A 21,060-nucleotide genomic window follows, 5' to 3' on the forward strand; every position below is an offset into this window, starting at 1 on the left:
TTGGCAAAGGGGAAAGCGTTTCACCCTCCCTTGGCAAAGGGGAAAGCGTTTCACCCTCCCTTGGCAAAGGGGAAAGCGTTTCACCCTCCCTTGGCAAAGGGGAAAGCGTTTCACCCTCCCTTGGCAAAGGGGAAAGCGTTTCACCCTCCCTTGGCAAAGGGGAAAGCGTTTCACCCTCCCTTGGCAAAGGGGAAAGCGTTTCACCCTCCCTTGGCAAAGGGGAAAGCGTTTCACCCTCCCTTGGCAAAGGGGAAAGCGTTTCACCCTCCCTTGGCAAAGGGGAAAGCGTTTCACCCTCCCTTGGCAAAGGGGAAAGCGTTTCACCCTCCCTTGGCAAAGGGGAAAGCGTTTCACCCTCCCTTGGCAAAGGGGAAAGCGTTTCACCCTCCCTTGGCAAAGGGGAAAGCGTTTCACCCTCCCTTGGCAAAGGGGAAAGCGTTTCACCCTCCCTTGGCAAAGGGGAAAGCGTTTCACCCTCCCTTGGCAAAGGGGAAAGCGTTTCACCCTACCTTGGCAAAGGGGAAAGCGTTTCACCCTCCCTTGGCAAAGGGGAAAGCGTTTCACCCGCCCTTGGCAAAGGGGAAAGCGTTTCACCCTCCCTTGGCAAAGGGGAAAGCGTTTCACCCTCCCTTGGCAAAGGGGAAAGCGTTTCACCCTCCCTTGGCAAAGGGGAAAGCGTTTCACCCTCCCTTGGCAAAGGGGAAAGCGTTTCACCCTCCCTTGGCAAAGGGGAAAGCGTTTCACCCTCCCTTGGCAAAGGGGAAAGCGTTTCACCCTCCCTTGGCAAAGGGGAAAGCGTTTCACCCTCCCTTGGCAAAGGGGAAAGCGTTTCACCCTCCCGGCAAAGGGGAAAGCGTTTCACCCTCCCGGCAAAGGGGAAAGCGTTTCGCCCTCCCGGCAAAGGGGAAAGCGTTTCGCCCTCCCGGCAAAGGGGAAAGCGTTTCGCCCTCCTGGCAAAGGGGAAAGCGTTTCGCCCTCCTGGCAAAGGGGAAAGCGTTTCGCCCTCCTGGCAAAGGGGAAAGCGTTTCACCCTCCTGGCAAAGGGGAAAGCGTTTCGCCCTCCTGGCAAAGGGGAAAGCGTTTCACCCTCCTGGCAAAGGGGAAAGAGTTTCACCTTCCTGGCTTGTCCCCATGCCCTGGAATGGAGAATGAGCCTGTTGGTCTGTATTCAACAGCCACACTACACCATGCTGCAAGACATACTTTCCGCTCCCCTGTCACGATACAGAAACACCCCACCAAAGCAGCTGTGCGGGGTACTATAATACTAGTGACCAGGACAGAAGCCAGAGAGAGAGGGCCACGGAAGAGGAAGGGGAGTTTAGGTAAACTCTCCGAGTCAAACCACAAGCATATGCCAGCTCAGATTTCAAAAGCTGTTTGCGGAATAATCATAAAGAAAAATAATTTCCATGGACAGGTGACAACAAGTTCCCCTTGTTATCAGCTGTGAGGCTTAGTTCAGAGGATGTTCATTGCTGTTCCATAGAGATCTCTTCCACTCTGTGTGGACAGGATCTTTTTGTCCTCGCGTAATGACTGCACTAAAAGTTCTGACCCAAGGAAGAGTAGCCGCTAAATTGGGGATCCTAATAAATACTACATCTATAGAATGAGGAACTCAACTGATGGTCTCAGAACAGTTAAACCTACACCTTCTGTTTCCGTTGGATTATGGATTGGCCTTTCAACATGACAAACTTGAAAAAGCTGCTAATTCTTGACTAAAGGGACACTGACTGTCCCCAAATTCCCACCACAACGTCAAGCCACCACGACATCAAGTAGGAGACGTTTTATTATGAGAACAGCAAACCAATGGTTAATCTGCTACTGAAGCAGGCCTAATAGAGAGAGCCTAAATTAGTACCAAAAACAACATAGCATGGAACTGGCTGATACTATGAAACACCAGCAGATAAATGAGGCTCCATTAGAATTCTAGAATGACATAATTCAGTCACTACTTCTATGGGCTTACATTGGCCTACTTCCTTCTGCTACAGTGGCTGAAGTGAAAGACAAACTCACTTCTTCTGTAGATCATGCAGGCTCTGCTCAGCCCTCTGTAGTCCATCCAGGTCTGTCATCATCTTCTTCATGTGGTCCTTGGAGTAACGGTTCTGGATGTAGGCGAACCAGCAGCCTCCAATGCCGATCACTATGGACACCACCAGCATGAAGTCCTTCAGGTGGTTATGTCTATTCACTGGGGAGAGAGAAAAGTGTTCGGTTAAATGGATACTTCAGGATTTTGGCAAAGAAGCCCTTTATTTACTTCCCCTAGCATTAGCGCAATGACTGGAAGTCTATGGTAACTGTTAGCATTGGCTCGTGAAACTACCTCCATACCTTCCTTCATACTGGATGCAGACAAACAGACCATTTGATCTGACTCTGGTTAAGTAGATAAAGGGCTTCATTGCCTAAATGCATCCCTTTAAAGAATAGAACACATTGTATGGCGGCAACATTTTCAGATTGTCCCTTCATCCAGAGAACTCAATGGTGGTGAACTGATGATGTGAAAATGTGAAACTGAATGAATTCAAGTCATGATACTGTACTGTAGCGAGGTCTGTCCAACAGTAGTGTGTGTGTGTGTGGGGGGGGGGGGGGGGGGGGGCACCAGGCCAAAAGAACCAGATAAAAGGCAGATTAAACACACTATTTCAGGCTGCTAAAAGATGCTGAGGAACACGTTGAGAACACGTTGAGAACACGTTGAGAACACGTTGAGAACACGTTGAGAACACAAGGACATGGGAGTTTACATTTACATAAGGCAACGAATCAAACCCCCAGCTCTGACAGCCACCGTCTCACCCTTCCTGTCCTCTGAGGGATTGACTCGGTCCGGGGTAGAGAGGTGTGAATGTCCTCTGTCATAATGTTGCCATCCTAAGGGATCCAGAACAGTCCCATTCCTCAGTCACCGACAGCACGCCAGCCAGGCAGGCAGGCAGCAACTAACCCTCATGTAAAATTAGCCACAACGCCTTAGACACGATCCATCATCCTTAAAGCACAGAGAGACAAAGGATTACAATGCCCATTCTCTTAAAGCTGTGAGCCACCGTAGGGCCTGGAAGGGGATAAGATCTACGCAAACACATAGCATAACCTATTAGCAAACACAGCGCTTATTTCCTGGAGTGAAACAAAAGAGGACGTGGAGTGTCAGCTAAAGTCTGGGCCTGGCATCCCTCTCTATACAGGCTCAGAGGGCGTGCCAACTTACAAACAAGCCTTACACACTAAGCTCTCTCTGCTGGCTGTTACTGACATGGAACAAAGACCTCCCTCCATATCATAGAAAAACCACATCCCCCTGACACAAGGCTCCCTTTAATGTCACCGACATAGGGTAATGTGCTCATCATTAGGCAAACAATATTTACTTGCCCTCAGTCATGAATCAAGAGCTCTGTGTGGGCTCTTGTAGCCTTGCCTACACAATTCAGTACAAACACAGTTGGTCATTGACAGTGGAACTTGGCCGGATAGTGGTGAATGACTAGACTGGTGTCGGGCCAAAGATACAGCAACCAGGGGGGGGAACTAGCTGGGCTATACAGTTCTAGGGCAGGCGTCCCCAAATACAGTCAGCTGTGGACTTTTCTTTCAGCGGATTATCGGGGGGCGGAACATAGTTATAAATCATTTGTACACTGCAAATGGACCGCAACAAACCCAAACAGATATGGTATTTGACAAAAACAGAATCATTTTAACGTTGACTACATTGGGATATCGTCACATAAGCCTCTATTTAGGCGTGGGAATAATTGGGAACAGATTTTGTAAATTAAAAATCACTTTGAGCTGATTTCGTTTTGATTTTAAAGTTATGTCCAACAAACATTTGTTTATTTTTTGATTTACTGAGAGAAATTGGAGGCAAAATAAAAATCACTTGTGGGAAAAATTTGTCCCGCGGTCTGCCTATATGGGAACAATGTACTAGGGCTTCCTATAGTAGCAGTACAGCAGAGCTGTGTGTCTCTGGTCCGACAGAAGAGAGATAGCAGGGTTCATAATATTATTAATGATCTAATATACACTACATGACCAAAAGTATGTGGACACCTGCTAGTCAAACATCTCATTCCAAAATCATGGGCATTAATATGGAGTTGGTCGCCACTTTTCTGTGAAGGCTTTCCACTATATGTTGGAATATCCATTCAGCCACAAGAGCAGTAGTGAGGTCCGGCACCGATGTTGGGCGATTTAAGCCTGGCTCGCAGTCAGGGGTTCCAATTCATCCCAAAGGTGGGGTTGAGGTCAGGGCTCTGTGCAGGCCAGTAAAGTTCTTCCACACCAATCTCAACAAACCATTTCTGTATGATCCTCATTTTGTGCACAGGGGCACTTTCATTCTGAAACAGGACAGAGCCTTCCCCAAACTGTTGACACAAAGTTGGGAGCACAGAATTGTCTAGAATGTAATTGTATGCTGTAGCGTTAAGATTTCCCTTCACTGGAACTAAGGGTCCAATCCTGAACCATGAAAAACAGCACCAGACCATGACTCCTCATCCACCAAACTTGACTGTTAGCACTATGCATGCAGGCAGGTAGCGTTCTCCTGGCATCAGCCAAAATGTAATGTAAGATATGTAAACATTATTAAAGTGGGAGATTCTGGAGCGGTAACTGAGATAGCGTTTTCCATCAACACCAAATGATGGAATTTCTCGAATGTTGTCGCATCCCTCCAATAGACTTCCAGACAATCTATGCCAAGGCACATTGAAGCTGTTCTGGTGGCCCAACGCCCTATTAAGACACTGTTGGTGTTTCCTTTATTTTGGTAGTTACAGTGCCTTCGGAAAGTATTCAGACCCATTGACTTTTCCACATTTTGTTAGGTTACAGCCTTATTCTAAAAAAGATTACATTTAACTTTTTCCTTCAACAATCTACACACAATACCCCATAATGACAACACAAAAACAGGATTTTTGAAATATGACAATTACAATAATATTCAGACCCTTTACTCAGTACTTTGTTGAAGCACCTTTGCCAGAAATTAGCCTGGAGTCTTCTTGGGTGTGACACCTGTATTTTGAATTTCTTCTTTGCAGATCCTCTCAAGCTCTGTCAGGTTGGCTGGGGAGCGTTGCTGCACAGCTATTTTCAGGTCTCTCCAGAGATGTTCGATCGGGCTCAAGTCCGGGCACTGGCTGGGCCACTCAAGGACATTCAGAGACTTGTCTCGAAGCCACTCCTGTGTTGTCTTGGCTGTGTGCTTAGGGTTGTTGTCCTGTTGGAAGATTAACCTTTGCCCCTGTCTGAGGTCCTGAGCGCTCTGGAGCATCAAGGATCACTTTGTACTTTCCTCTGTTTATCTTTCCCTCAATCCTGACTAGTCTCCCAGTCCCTGCCACTGAAAAGAATCCCCACAGCAATATGCTACCATCACCATGCTTCACCGTAGGGGTGGTGCCAGGTTTCCTCCAGACGTGACGCTTGGAATTAAGGTCAAAGAGTTCAATCCTGGTTTCATCAGACCAGAGAATCTTGCTTCTCATGGTCTGAGAGACTTTAGGTGCTTTACGACAAACTCCAAGCGGGCTGTCATGAGACTTTTACTGAGGAGTGGCTTCCATCTGGCTCCTCTACCACAAAGGCCTGATTGGTGGAGTGCTGCAGAGATGGGAGAACCTTCCAGAAGGACTACCATCTCCACAGAGGAACTCCGGAGCTCTGTCAGAGTTACCATCAGGTTCTTGGTCAACTCCCTGACCAACACCCTTCTCCCCTGATTGCTCACTTTGACCAGGCAGCCAACTTTAGGAAGTAGTCTTAGAAGTTCCAAACTTCTTCCATTTTAGAATGGAGGCCACTGTGTTCTTAGGGACCTTCAATGCTGCAGACCTTTTTTGGTACCCTTCCCCAGATCTGTGCTTCAACACAATCCTGTCTCGGAGCTCTATGGACAATTCCTTCAACCTCATGGCTTGGTTTTTGCTCTGAAGTGCAGTCAACTTTGGGACCTTATATAGGACAGGTGTGCGCCTTTCCAAATCATGTCCAATTAATTGAATTTACCACATGTGGACTCCAATCAAGTTGTAGAAACATTTCAATGATGATCAATGGAAACAGGATGCACCTGAGCTCAATTTCAAATACCATAGCAAAGGGTTTGAATACTTAATAGAATTTGATTTGACATTTTAATACATTTGCTAAAATGTATAAAAACCCGTTTTCACTTTGTCATTATAGGGTACTATAGGGTATTGTATGTAGATGGGTGAGGATTGTATTTATTTAATACATTTTAGAATAAGGCTGTACCGTAACAATATGTGGAAAAAGTCAAGGGGACTGAATACTTTCCAAAAACAATGTGCATGTCGGTCTTTTCCTCTAACACATTCCATTAGCCTTTTCTTTCTCTGAAAACAGGTCGCTGATTAGCAGGAATGTTGCCTAGAAAGTCCAAAGTGACATGTTTAACTGACCATTAGACTGGGAATGACTTGGCTCAAACCGGTCTTTTTCTTTTATTCTTCAGGTCAACACTCCAGTTGCATGTAATAAGTCGTAAACAGGGCTGGGGAATGGGTCCCCTTTGGTAAATGTGTCAGCCATTAAGACAAGACAAGGAGTAATGTCCATTTCTGACGGGCCCATTGTGAAAGGTGTCTTAAAATGCTGCTGCTGTGCAGACAGTCTGTCATGTTCAGACGACCCCCTCTCTTCCTCCAGCTGAGACTCTTCCCTAAACAAACACAATGACACATTCCAGACAGACTTCTAACTCACCCTTATCCTGATGCTGCTGCAACCTTCTTATAAAACAAGCCCAATTCTCCTTTATTTCTCCCCCCCCCGTTCTCTAGTATGGAGAGCAGAGCAGACAGAACTTCAAAGCCAGAGGAAGCCCAGGGCGACATTAATATTCTGGTTTCCTTACATAACCTGATCACGGATTCTTGTTCTACAGTCAAAAATGAACATTTCTTAGATTTTTCACAGACCTGAAAAGTGCCTGATGTGTTCTTTTAAGTGCACAACAATGTTTAAACCACAATTTGATGTTCTATTTATAAAAAGTGTGATTTTGAGAGTGAGAACCACAAACGGAATTAGAATATTCTAAGATTTTATAGAGCCACCACCACCACACTCTACACAATCTGTCTGTGGTGCAGCCCCAGAATGTGAGCCATCAGGTTCTCCCTCTCTGGTACGATTCCCAGGAACCCCCTTGTCTGATGGTGACATTACATCAGCAGTTTCTCTCAAGCCCCAGCCCCACTGACAGGGTATGACCAACAGAATGCCATACATTTACAGAAGGAAAACAGGTGTATCTACAGGACCAACCACTGATACAGCAGGAGCCTCTGGGGACTAAAGATTCATGCTGCAACAGGCTGAAATATGTAACTGAGATCGCTGTCAGGAACCTAGTCCTGTGTTTTTCCTGTTTATCCAGGCCCAGGGTTGCTGTGTGAATGACTGATCATGCTCCACCTAAATACAACTGACATGTTCTGTTTCCTATCAGATCTTTTAACTCCATAACTAGTAGGACTTAGTGCCAGGTTGGGACATGCACCTTGTTAACGCAAGTGTGCACCAGCAAGAGACCGTTGTTTGGTTAGCCAGGTTCCTATAGCGCTCATGTGATTTCAGAATTTGCTAAACAAATGGCCACTGGATTGATGAAAATAATCATTCTGCCAGTTAGGCATTGGCTACTTTGTAGTTAACATTTTATTGAGAAGGCTTCTGGGAAAGCCTTTCCATCTCTGCTAGAAGGTTATCATTAGCATCATCACTAACTCCTACACTGTGTAGGCATACACGCGCATGTCACGGACAAACGGGCATACCAGTGCTGTTTCAAAATGTTGCAGGAAAATACTAATCACCGATTCATTTTGTTAATATCTGATGAGGAACTTGGGAAAATGTAGGACTTTTCTAACAAGTTCCATACATTTAGTTGATTCCTACTACGTTCAGTACATTTAATAATTGTTGAACTCCATTTACATCTCTGTATTCCATGATTCCATTCGCAACACAGATTTTAGAGAGTTTTGGTGTGTTTGTCTCAGTGGGCCAGAGAGGTGTGATTCTATAGGGCCCTAGAGGTGTAGTGTGTTTGTCTCAGTGCGCCAGAGAGGCGTGTCTAGAATACAGAGTAGCTCAGCCTGAGCATCAACTCACCTCTTTTATAGTACTGCTCTCTCTGCTGAGGCTGGCTTTTGGTATGGCACACAGAGCCCCACAAATTATAGCCTTCCTAAACAGGGCTTCACTTCCTTTACAGGAAAGCATGGTGGTTTCTGACCTTAAAGTAGCCCCGGTGATACTCAGTTTGTTATTTATCAAAGGACATTGTAGCAGAATTGAAATGAGTCATACTGATTCACTGTATTCTGTGCTGCAGCAACAAGGCTGCCTGCAGGAAGTCCTAGACGATTACTAGCTAAACGTATAGGGGGACAAGCTTTTAGAAAAAAACTAGTGTTTTTTTGCTCTACCTTGTTATTTTGAGTATTACATTGTTATTGATTACCACATTGTTGGGTTTAGGCCTTTCACTGTATTTGAATGTGCATGTGACATTAAAACTGGAAACTTAATAAGAACTAATATTTTCCAGCACTGCTGCTGCTTGAGACTAATGAACACAGTTTGGAGTTGTGTTTTTTTAACCAACTGTCTCCAGCTGGAGAGAAACAGAGCAGACACTATTCTTCCTCTTATAATTACATTCACAAACAGTTGCTTCAGAATTAAATAGAAATTCTCCTTTATCGGTCTGGTTGAAAGAAACACACTAACACTAATAGGTCACGTAATTGTAAAAAATAATAATCCACTTACTGAGTGGGGCGCCGAACAGCACAGTGTCCAAGGCCTTGAGCTGCAGCTTCTGAACATGGCTTCGATCCAGCATTTTCAGAATGGACACAGTCAGAGTGGCGTTCTTCACAGCCAGCCTGAGGGAACAGACAGATTGAGATTATCCAGTGCAGTCACAGGAACATTGAGGAAGAGAGCGAGAATAGGAGGGTTAGTATGAAGGACGCTATGGATTAATTTACCTGGGCATGACAGTCCCGTTGAAGTGCATCTTGCGGAAGGCGTCCACATACTGCGGCAGCTCCACGTAGATGAGCCAATTCTCCACATCGTCCACTGTCCAGTTGCACACTGCAATACAAAAACATGATATTACCTCTGTTTCAGATGAGCCTCAGTAATCTCCATCACTAGTTGTACGCCAACCTTGAGCCAACGCCGACCCACACACAGAGAACATCTGTGATTCTGCTTTATATCTTAGGAGTGTCGCCGTGAGACGAGTGTAGCCAAAATCCCTTAGAGGAATCCTCTATCATAACACACTGTTAAATGTAGCTACACACGTTAGCCATCTCTTAATAAAAGACAGGGTAGGGGAAACAGGACTGGCAGGGAGTCAGCAGCAGTGTGGTGTGGGCACAGGCTGCCTAGTCGACTGGGTGGATTAATGTGCTGCTGCCTAGCTAGCTAGCTGGGCTAATGTGTTGCTGCCTAGCTAGCTAGCTGGTTTAATGTGTTGCTGCCTAGCTAGCTAGCTGGGTTAACTTATGACTGGGGGCAGTATTGAGTAGCTTAATAAGGTGCCCAGAGTAAACTGTCTGCTACTCAGGAGAGTTAGCTTTAGTTCCATTGCATTTCTGAAGACAAAGGAATTCTCTGGTTGGAACATTGAAGATTTGTTAAAAACATCCTAAAGATTTATTCTATATCTCGTTTGACATGTTTCTACGGACTGTAACGTAACCTTTTGACTTCGTCTGGATCTAGTGATCGCACATCATGAATTTGGATTACTGGGCTAAACGTGCGTACAAAAAGGAGGTATTTGGACATAAATGGACTTAATCTAACAAAATAAACATTTATTGTGGAACTGGGATTCCTGGGAGTGCATTTTGATGATCAAAGGTAAGTGAATATTTATAATGCTATTTCTGACTTCTGTTGACTACACAACATGGCTTGTTTTGGTGTCCGAGCGCTGTTAATTGATGTGGCTCTCTGCAAAATCACTGGATGTTTGGGAACTACTGAACATAATGCGCCAATGTGTACTGAGATTTTTTTATATAAATATGAACAAAACATACATGTATTGTGTAACATGAAGTCCTATGAGTGTCATCGGATGATCTTCATCAAAGGTTAGTGATTAATTTTCTCTATTTCTGCTTTTTGTGACTCCTCTCTTTGGCTGGAAAAATGGCTGTATTTTTCTGTGACTAGGTGCAGACCTAACATAATTGCTGTGTGCTTTCGACGTAAAGTCTTTTTGAAAATCGGACACTGTGGTGGGGTTAACAAGAAGTAGATCATTAAAATAGTGTAAAATACTTGTATGTTTGGGAAATTTTAATTATGGGATTTCTGTTTTGAATTTGGCGCCCTGCACTTTCACTGGCTGTCATATCGATCACATTAGCAGGATCTCAGCCCAAAGAGGTTTTAATGCATTTCTGCCTAGCTAGCTGGCTGGGTTAAGGTGCTGCTGCCTAGCTAGCTAGCTGGCTGGGTTAAAGTGGTGCTGCCTAGCTAGCTATCTGGGTGGGTTAATGTGTTGCTGCCTAGCTAGCTGGGTGGATTAATGTGCTACTGCATGCTGCTGGCCTGAGCACAGAGTTTCCTGGATCCCAACCTCGGCTCTGAGCCCGACAGGAAGCTGCAATGCAGAGAGACTGAGACACAACCAAAAAGGGGATTGGGGGGGTGAAAGAGATTTGGAGAAACAGGGGAAAGAGCAGCGAGGTAGGGAGAGGGAAGGGTTGAAGGAGATTAAGAGAGCGGGAGGAAGGAGAGGGACAAAGAGAAGAGAAAAGAGGAGAATGTAGATGTGAAAAGCCATGAACGGTATATGATAAACGTGACAGAGTACTGCCAGCAGGACAAGGAGGCGTAGGTGGTACGTCAGTGTGGATGGTTGCTATCTGTGTGTGTATGTTATGATGACAGGGCCACTGATCACCCTCTGCCAGGATGCTTGAGCTGCTAAGTGGTCTGCACTTTACTTGACAATGCTGACATACCAGCTAATACATTTGACTGCTGTAGCTGGGATGGTTGGGCAGCAAGAACTCTCCCTTACCTAGTCACCACACAAAACATCAAGCATTCAATCTAATTACTGAAGATAAATGTAAATACAGTGCAGTACTCTAAAACAGACAAAGCACAGGGAGTCTAGCTAACATGGTGTCAGTCAGCAGTGAGACATCAAACAAGGTGGGCTGGACCGACAGAGCTGAGAAGAGAACACAGTGTACAGAATGAGATTCATCGTCTGAGACTCTCATATGCAAACGATAGCACTGAGTGGGGCAGCATGCCTGGAGGGGAGGCTTGTTAGTGCTGCTAGCCTGAAAAGAGCAGAGACAGAGTGGGGGGCTGAGGCAACACTACAGTGTTAGTTCCAGCACCTTCAGAACCCTTCCAAGTATTCCACAGGTCTTCCACACTGATGAACTGGTCATCTCCGTGGAAACTGTTGTGCTTGGCTTTGGGATCGTGGTAGTTCAGGTCCTCCCTTAGGAACTGGAGGTCACATAGGGGGGAGAGAAGGGAAGAGAGGTGTCAATCAAATCAGCCAGGATTATGTGGCCTGTCACTTATAGGATAATGTCAGAGCAGAGGGATCAAACCATTTCATCCAGGCTGAGGTAGACTTAGGAGACTGCAAAGTGTTAGCTTGCTCAGAGAATAACCAACAGAGAAGCTAGCCTTGTGCATCCCTGTGCCTGCAGTGTGCATCCGGTCTTGTAACATTATCATGACAAGCAGTAGAGGAGGCTGTGTGGAACAGCCAGGAACCCCATGCTTTACTCACACTGTGAGAAGGGGCTAGAAAACACATGGTCTTTTATGACATTGTCTTAATAGGTGAATGTCAATAAAGATCTATAGGTTTGAGCATGCACATGTCATTTTCCACTGAAGCTTTACTGGCCTGAAAACCTGTGATTAAAGTACAAACCTATAACTCCATTGCTAACAGATGTGGACACATCATTTGATGAGGAGGAACACAAAACAGGAAATCAGGTGTTCCTCTTTCTACTCTAAACACTCAACCAATATTCCAATGTAATGAGCCTACTGTAAGTAATACCGGACACATTGAATGTCTCCAGTTCTCTTCAGCAACAGCATAGCAGTGCAGCGACAGGGCTTAGCTGACATTATGTTTCATCCATCTCTAGCCAGCCCCCGTGCTGTTATCATACCGTTTCTTTGACAATGTAGCCAAATAGCTGATGTTTTAAAAATCCTAGTATGGTGTGTCCAACATGTGTTTTTTAGTTGTGTCATGTTGTTACAATTATCTTATCTTGTTTTGTTTTTAATGTAGTTCTGTCCTTGAGCTGTTCTTGTCTATTAATGTTCTGTATCATGTCATGTTTTGTGTGGTCCCTGCTTTCGCAACAGCTAATAGAGATCCTAATAAAATTCCAAAACATGATCATAAAAACCTATTATTTCTTTAAGAAGTGCCCAGGCATCAGAGCTGCTTTGGTCCGAACGCTCCACGTGTTTTGTTCAGCCTTCCACAGTACTGGTACCAGAGATATGTGCTTAATTCACAGGCTGGCTGCTTCAGGGATCATCAACCAGAGCCAGTGTCTCCTTCTCTAAAACTGCTCAGCCCCTGCAGAAGAAGCTGCAGAGGGAGACACCTCCGGCTGCCGTACCGGCTTCTCCCAGCCTGCCCTGCTACCTGTTGCAGTGCAAGAGAGAAGCCTGCTACGGGACGGTAGAGGAGGGCAGGCCACATCGGTGTCATTTTAGCAGCTCTGACCTCTGACTGCAGACATTTTCTTCAATGTTTTTTTGTTCAACCTTTATTTAACTAGGCAACTCAGTTAAGAACATATTCTTATTTACAATGACAGCCTACACCGGCCAAACCCGGACAGAGCTGGGCCAATTGTGCACCAGCCTATGGGACTCCCAATCACGGCCGGTTGTGACACAGCCTGGATTCGAACCAGGGTGTCTGTAGTGACACCTCTAGCACTGAGATGCAGTGCCTTAGACCGCTCCGCCTCTTGGGAGCCCAATGCCTGGCCAGGAAGAGCACAAATCCACCACTTACTTCAATAGCAAAATAAAGGCCATTACCAGGCAGCCATTAACTAATCTCATTATCTCTGGCCATCTTGGGAAGGAGTCCCTTACTCACCCCGTCAGTCTGACACATCACATTGAGTAGGGAACCTGGTAGTATTACTCACCCCGTCCGTCTCTGACACGTCCACATTGCCATTAGCATCATCATCCATCTGCTTGTGGATACTGCGGATCGCCTCGAAACTGAGGATGCTATTCTCATCATGGCACCGAGGCTCGTCGATGCGACAGAGTTCTGAGGGAGAAAAGACAAGTTCAACCTGAGTCAGAGCTCGGACTGACGTTTGACAGCAGTTGTACAGGGCTCCCAACAACACCTGACATTTTCTCAATCACAGTAGGCTTGGGCGGTAAACAGTTTGGGGTGCCCTAAAGCTACGCCACTGCTTATAAAAACTAAGTTTACTATCCAAGATGTGCCAAATAAATCATCTCCAACTCAGGGCTCCAGCTATGCATTTGGTTTGTTAACTTGCTAGCTAAGCCCTAGCGTTCAAATCAAGCTTCTTGGTTACAGCAGAGACAATCAACCCTCCTGGATCAAGATCCCTGCTGCCTAAATTAGTTTGCGTCAAAACAAAAATACATAGTTGTTTTTGGGGGGGAAATAAGCAGTGCCCCATGTGTACTGCCGGTAATACCGTTTCCCCAGGATGGTAGGGGAACGGTTTGAAGATATGAACATCTGGATAGAGCCCAACCCTACATCATACAGAAGGACTAGTGGCTATCGACCTGTAACACACCACAGCTTATGGGTAGGCCAACAGCCAAAACTCTGTCCACCTTGAAACCATCCCGAGCCATTTGTTCAAATCCCCATAGTAACCCGGGAGCGTTGCTGCTCACAGCAGAAAAGCATAGGGATGCTAAATTTAGCTGAGCGTTAACTAAACCTAGCAAGAGGCTATTTATAACCAGGCTGTGTCCAGCTGTATGGTTACATTGGAGAATGGTGGGGAGGGTAGGAGTTTGCTTTCTTTTCAACAGTGTAAGCAGAGTGTTGCCTACACTCAATGTGACAAGGGTGCTGATATGTCATCAATCCCAGTGCAACACGTGTGTAGGGAAGTAGAGTTCCAGTGAGGGAAAAGGCAATGACCAGGGGGAACTATGAGGGCAAAACATACAAATCATGATGATTTACTAGGCTGACGTCATTTTCCTTTCCATAGCCTACTAGAAGGCCTATGAAACTAAGTGTCCTTTAATATAGAGCACAGGGAAAATTCTATACAAATTTGATTCTATACATGACTTGTGAAAGTGCAAAAAATGTCCCTCGTCATGTTTTTCTGACTACTAGAAAGATTTTTACACACTTAACCCCAACATTTCTTCAAGTTTTAACCCTCATTGTAAAGGACAAGTTATGTTTTTGCTTTGAGAAATAATCTTCAGAAACAACTTTGTCATGTGAATAGTGATTTAGTCCGTCCCTCATTAAAGGTCAACCCTGTAACTTGAACTGAACTCTTGTTTTAATATGGTGAAACAAGGCCTATTACTTTTTAAATCATTTTTCAAAAGAAGCAATGAACATCTAACAGACAAATAACAGTGTTATTTGAGCTGGTTCTACTCTTTCTCCATTTTCTGGTGGAAAACAACTTGTAGAGCATAAGACGTAAACCCTGTTACCAAAAACAACTCTGTTGTTTGAAAGTTGTATAAAATGGTGTTACATGCTGGGAGTATCTCTGGGTGTAGTCATGGTTATGAAATTATTGTGTTGCATCTAAGCCTGCAGTTTTCCCCCCTCTCCTGGGTGATTAAAACCCCTCAGCAGATCACAGATAAGGCCTTGCTTCAAGTCACAGGAAAGCCTGGTTTGGCCTGAGCTGCTGTCTGCAGACATTCTGGGCTGTGTGCAGGAGCATGACTAAGGCTGCCTCTAAGCCACAGAGATTTTCAGTGTAGCCAAGTGTCATTTCAGAAAGCTTCAATGTTCTAAGTTTCAAGTTCACAATCTCAGGTCAAAAGAATGTACCTTCTATCTCTTCGAGCTGACATGGTACAAATCTGTCGTTCTGCCCCTGAACAGGCAGTTAACCCACTGTTCCTAGGCCATCATTGAAAATAAGAATTTGTTCTTAACTGACTTGCCTGGTTAAATAAAGGTAAAATAAAAATAAATAAAATGTAGTCTACATGATGAAACAGCAGGATAAAACATTTTTAAAAGCAGGCAAAATGGCTGAAAGAAGTCATAGCATAGTCCCTAAATGGGGAAAAGCTTACCAGACAGATCAAAGCTAAGAGTCTGCTAAATATTCCTGCTTTTATGACTGTGGGTTATCCTGCCCAGAAACCAGCCCAAAACAGAAATTAAATAGAGCATGGCCTAAATTAGTACAATGTCTTCAGTTCTCACTAAGAAACGTGATATCAGGTTGATTCCTGTGTGGTGCAATCTATCATGAGGAAGCACACAACAAGTGTGTATGTGTGTGTTTATTTCCAGCTTGCTCTCCCATTTGCTGCACAAGGCAACTCGTAGTATTACAATACTAGGCATTAGGCAAGACCTACCCCGATTGGCCCATGCAGAGTGCAAGTTATAGGCATGAATCAGCACAGCACAAGGCAGGCAGGCAGGGGCTTCTCTGGCATGGAATACTGCTGCAGATTTATTTATGACAAAGACTTCATTAAGGCAGCAAGGGCTGAACAGAAAATGGCAACAAAGCCAGAAAAGTGAAGTGGTGGAATTGCACTCTATCAAGCAGCAGGCAACTACAGAAAAGGTGTCAATTGTTAAACTTGTTTGGAACCACAAAAGTCACCACCACTGGTCAAGATCTAGAGCCAGTCAGCCACAGAGGCTATGACAGTTGGCCATTGTGGAATCAATTCTAAAATACTCAGGCATATCAACAACCACCACCACAGCTGACACATCCTCACCTAAAGACTCATACATTCCCCATTGTGTGTGTGCCTGTTCATGTTTATTTGTTAAAGCGCCCAGTTTTGCAGTCATTTTTCACATCCTCCCAGTCAATCGTATATTCTGCTACAGTTGTGTGTAATTATGTGAGGAATGTGTCGTGTCAGGATTGGCTAATAAGATAATTGTAGCCACTTCCACCTATTTAAGTTGATTGAATACAGGTATATGTGGTTATGAGAGGCAGTGAGAGTAGTTGAACGCAAGAATAGAGAACATGTTATGCTCTTACCTTTTCATCCTGATTTTAACCATAGATGTATACAACAATCTATTTTTCAAATAAATGCTCAATTTTGGAGTAAAACTGTTCCTGACTTCAAGAAGCCTTTCTGTGCAGGAGGGAACGGCCAACTTGGTTACACACCCCTCCCACTCTACTGGGAACTCCAACAACAAAATACATTTATGAATTAAAGTGTATGTAGGCTGCTAATCCATCAACTGACGTTCTGTCAGGTTGTCCATAGCTGCTTGTTAAGACATGTAATCATTCTGACTGTAAATCCTTCTCTTCAACACATACAGGCAGCAGCATATGCCACAAAAATGTGCCACTGCACTGCAGCAGAAAGTGGGGTGGAGCATTTCTGATCAAAAGCAGTATTTCCTCTGCCATAATGAGGTTCTACAGCTGCAATGGAAGTCAGCGAATCTCAAACATCTATAGTGGCAGCTTGACTCTAAAGTCACACCCCTATTGGTCCCCATTTCAGGTGCAATGAGTAGCCTATCTTGTGCCAGCGTACAGCCTTTAGCAAACCGAGTAACCGAAGCTAATAGACCTACTACTTAGACAATAACAATGCAGCTCTAAATGAAAGCCTCCTGGCTAATAATGCTCCACCAAATAACAAACCCTTTTCAGGTCAACCTGTTCTTTAATTCAACAATCGAACAGCATAAATCCTGCTGGGGCCAAATCAACCCACGTAAGTCAGTGTGCTGAACACAGCTAGCCTACTAGATAAAAGGTTAAAAGGTCTAAAACCAAAGGGTGTGGTGGTGCTGGTTGAAAAGTAACTTTTTGGGCTGTTTTCTGTGCATTTGAAAATACCAGAGTGTCTACATTCCAGAACTGCAGCCCAGGACTTCAGCAAACACTTCTATATTGTAAAATAATGATGTTTATCATCACCTGCAGCTCTCACACACACACTCTTCCTCATTTGGTTAGCAAACAAGATGGATATTACATATTTACATAGGAGACTACCTTTTCAAAGAGGTTTAAGTTATCTAACCCTGTGTATTCGCTTGTAGAAGACTAAACACACACTTGCCCTCTGCACCACTCCACTGGTGTAATGACTGCTTCCATCCTGACTCCAGGATGCCCAACCAGGCTTACTGTAGCTGGCAGTAGTCTGTAGTAGTCAACCCTCTCCAGGCCCCGAGTCTCTTCATCACACAAATGACACAAGCTAGTTAAACTGTTTCTGAGCACAGACAATAGCCTATACATTATATATGTGGGTCGCTAGGCCACATTCACTCAATGTCTCCCCACCAACAGGTAGAGCACACCACTACAACAGTCTTCAATGTTTTACCACAAATACAATCTTTATTGGAGATTGGTTACTGTGACAGCCAACATGTATCACTTCATGACTGGGCCTGTCCAATTCAGCTGAAGCCTTTACACAGTCTGGCCTCATTGCATGACATCAAATCAAAAAACCTCTCAAGTAGAGGCACAATTACTGTAAGTGGTATAGAATAGGCTAACTTTCATGGCAGAGAGTAGTCTTTTAAGCTATTGTTATTCATTTCTAAATGTCTCAATTTTTTTAAGAATAGGCCTACAATAGTTAGGGGCCCCTTGGACAGGAAGCATAGCACTACATGATAAATTACAAATGCCACAAGTTCAACATCAACACTGTTCATGTGCAATCATAGGAGCCCTGTATAAACAGTGCTGATAAAATTATGGGCAGGCACCCAGTTCACCCACAGCTGTATAAATATGATATGACTTATTATACATACCCACCCAAACTGGAACAAGAGGAGACTGGTTTGGTCTCAAACTAACAATGAATAGGCTAGGTCTAGCGTACTACTGTAGCCGACGTGAGGCTTAGACACCTATATGATGTTCCTTACATTTTGTTCCTTACAAGTCCCAAACATCTTCAGTGTCACATTGTTTAGTTTACATAACTTATGACAATAGTGTCACACATTCCGTTTTGGAATTCTATTGAATGCTGTGGCAAAACTAGTGACGATAACTAAAAATACATTTTGACTGACTGAAAAAAACCACTACCAAGATGCCAGACTCCCTGACTTGACTGTGTGCCATGATCACCCGAGGACAGAGCTTAATGGAGAATGCATACCCTAACTATTCTCAGCATGGCTGCATTTAGAGCTGGCACAATTTCTAAATACAAAAAAATGGCACTGGAGATTCTAGTGCACTGATAATGCAACAAAAGTTTACAAGTGACCAATTTTGATCACTTTGTGTATGGAGTATTGTATGAACACACACTTGCAGGCATGTCATAATGTTTGGACATTTCTCAATGATATTTACATACCTGACACACCATTATCAATATGATGGTGGTCTGAGATGGCTTGGACCCTCCAACTTTTGCTCAGGAGGCATAAGCATGTAATCCACAAGGTCAACGATTTGCTGAAATCCATAATGGAGGTTTGCTAGGAAGAGGGTGGAGAAGAAATGTTTTAGTGACATCTCACATGAATGTATAACGTTAGATACTGTACTAGCCTAGTGATTTAACTATGACTGAACTTCAGATTTCAAACCAATGACTTTAAATTATTATTACAATCTAAAATAACAAAAAATTGTCACATGAGATCACATCGGAAACTTTACAAGCAAACTATCATCGGACAAGGAGGATTGGTAGCCCATATCTGGGACATTAACTTGGCTAGTTACTCAGTATAGAAGTCACATAGGCAGGTAGAGCCTGTACTACAGCCCCTAACAAAAATCAGTGGTTGACTCATGCTAAACATTATCATGACCATAATACTACTAGCAAACAATTAACATGTTTAGCTATTTCAATAAAATCATTACAAGAAAATATTAGCTGGATATGGTTCACAAGCAATCATAGCTAACGCGTTAACAGCTAATTAACAATAACAAATGGCTGGCTAACCAACCTTATCAAAACATAAGTGAGTTTGACAGCCAGGCCTGAATAGCGTTCATAATCGGGTCAGTTGTTACATGATTTTCGAGGTAGGCATGAAATTGTAGTTTTTTACCTTTCAATACTTTTGCATTTGATGCTCTTATTACAACTCTCGTGGTTACAGTAGAATCAAAGGCACGTCATCAATCGTAGGTCCAAACTGCAAAGAGAAACTCCTCTGTACTCCATGGATAAAGAACTAAATTAGCTGCATATGATTTTCCGCTCTGTTTAGTCCGCTAATGGCAATCCAAGGCAAGGGCCGAGGTGGTCGAACAACACAGACACTAGGATAAAGAGAACTAAGTAACGTAATGGTTCCGGTCCCGTCTTCAGCTAGCTCACCAATCCACTAGCACAGCAGACTTCAGATCATTGTCAGCAGCTAATCATAGCACACGAGCTATACACAATGACAGAACGCGAGCCAATCCGTCCTCTTACGTCAATTTACTGGATAAAATACACTCGAGTAAAGAAAAAAGTACTTATGATTGATTCAAACACAGAGCGATTGTCATTGACGAACTACATGTCTGCTACAGCTGGTTTCCCCCCCCCCCACACACTCAAAAAAGCTTAAACCTCTGGCTTTGGAGCTGACTCGTTCAATTCTCTGGACTTGGTTGCTTCACCTGTGAATCAAGTAATTTTAGTGAATCACTTCCTGTCACGTGTTTCTAGTAATCCTTCAAAATAAGAGTTCCGCCCTGTAAATGGTGTAAACGAATTGTGAAGGTAAAAATATATTTAAATATATATATATATATATATATATATATATATATATATATATATATATAGCTGTTGAGGAGTCTTCTGGTCCTACACAAACGTTTAAGTAGTACTTTAAAGTAAATTTACTTAAGTACTGTGTGTGTGTATATATATATATATATATATATATATTTATAAATATATAAGAAATGTATTCCGACCATAGTATCCTACATTTGTACCAATATCAACACGTAACCTGTTTTTATTTTTAAGGAAATCGCCTAGGCCTTATGTTGCTAGCTGTTGCTCATGCTGGCTTCAAACATATATTAGTTCGGATGTGTTTGAGGCATAGATAGATAGAAAACTATAGTGCCCAAAACTTTGTTTTAGCATGTGCAGCACCAGGACTTTTAATATTTTGAAGTAGTCAACTGGGTGGGACTTTCGAATGATTTAAGGAAGGATCACATTATTCCATCTGTGTCACCAGGAGGGATCAATGAATTATACTTGTGAAGAAACCATAACTGCAGCTGGCAGTATATCGCCAACCTCGGTCTTATACTTGTTCAAATAAAACACTATAGACGGCAGTGTGCACCCTTTCAGTTTGTTTGCCAACTCATAGAAGTTGTAAAATAAGAAAATGTACTACCTCAAAATGGATATGGCCTCATTGGTGGTGCCTGTGCTCCCAAAGACGCCATATAAGAACAGATACAATGATGCAATGTCTATCTAAGTCTATGGGTAGAGCAGTCATGATGAGCAGCGCATTGGATCCAACGTCACGACTACCGGAAGATCGTTTTAATGATAGTTGGAAGACTGCTGCCTATGCTGCCCACTTCTTCAATTCAATTCAATTCAAGGGCTTTATTGGCATGGGAAACATGTGTTAACATTGCCAAAGCAAGTGAGGTAGATAATATATAAAGTTAATGTATAAAGTGAAATAAACAATAAAAATTAACAGTAAACATTACACATACAGAAGTTTCAAAACAA

General features: G+C 43.6%; 1 protein-coding gene across 2 annotated transcripts in view; it reads right to left on the reverse strand.

Moving 5' to 3' along the window:
* stim1a (stromal interaction molecule 1a) overlaps window positions 1-20,001 on the reverse strand; it is a 36,851-nt gene extending 16,850 nt beyond the window's left edge. The window contains exons 1-7 of one of the 2 annotated variants that reach the window (XM_020503513.2): window positions 19,403-19,955; window positions 18,691-18,814; window positions 13,290-13,420; window positions 11,478-11,592; window positions 9,084-9,192; window positions 8,863-8,978; window positions 2,032-2,209 (exon numbers count right to left, since the gene is read on the reverse strand). In XM_020503513.2, the coding sequence (XP_020359102.1) occupies window positions 2,032-2,209; window positions 8,863-8,978; window positions 9,084-9,192; window positions 11,478-11,592; window positions 13,290-13,420; window positions 18,691-18,802 (761 nt within the window). In that variant the 5' untranslated portion in view covers window positions 18,803-18,814; window positions 19,403-19,955. Of the gene's footprint in view, window positions 1-2,031; window positions 2,210-8,862; window positions 8,979-9,083; window positions 9,193-11,477; window positions 11,593-13,289; window positions 13,421-18,690; window positions 18,815-19,402 lie in introns of both variants that reach the window. The other variant, XM_020503514.2, reaches the window with a different exon arrangement.
* Between the last annotated feature and the right edge of the window lie 1,059 nt (window positions 20,002-21,060).

This window comes from Oncorhynchus kisutch, linkage group LG15, assembly GCF_002021735.2.
Source record: "Oncorhynchus kisutch isolate 150728-3 linkage group LG15, Okis_V2, whole genome shotgun sequence".
Lineage (NCBI taxonomy): Eukaryota > Metazoa > Chordata > Actinopteri > Salmoniformes > Salmonidae > Oncorhynchus > Oncorhynchus kisutch.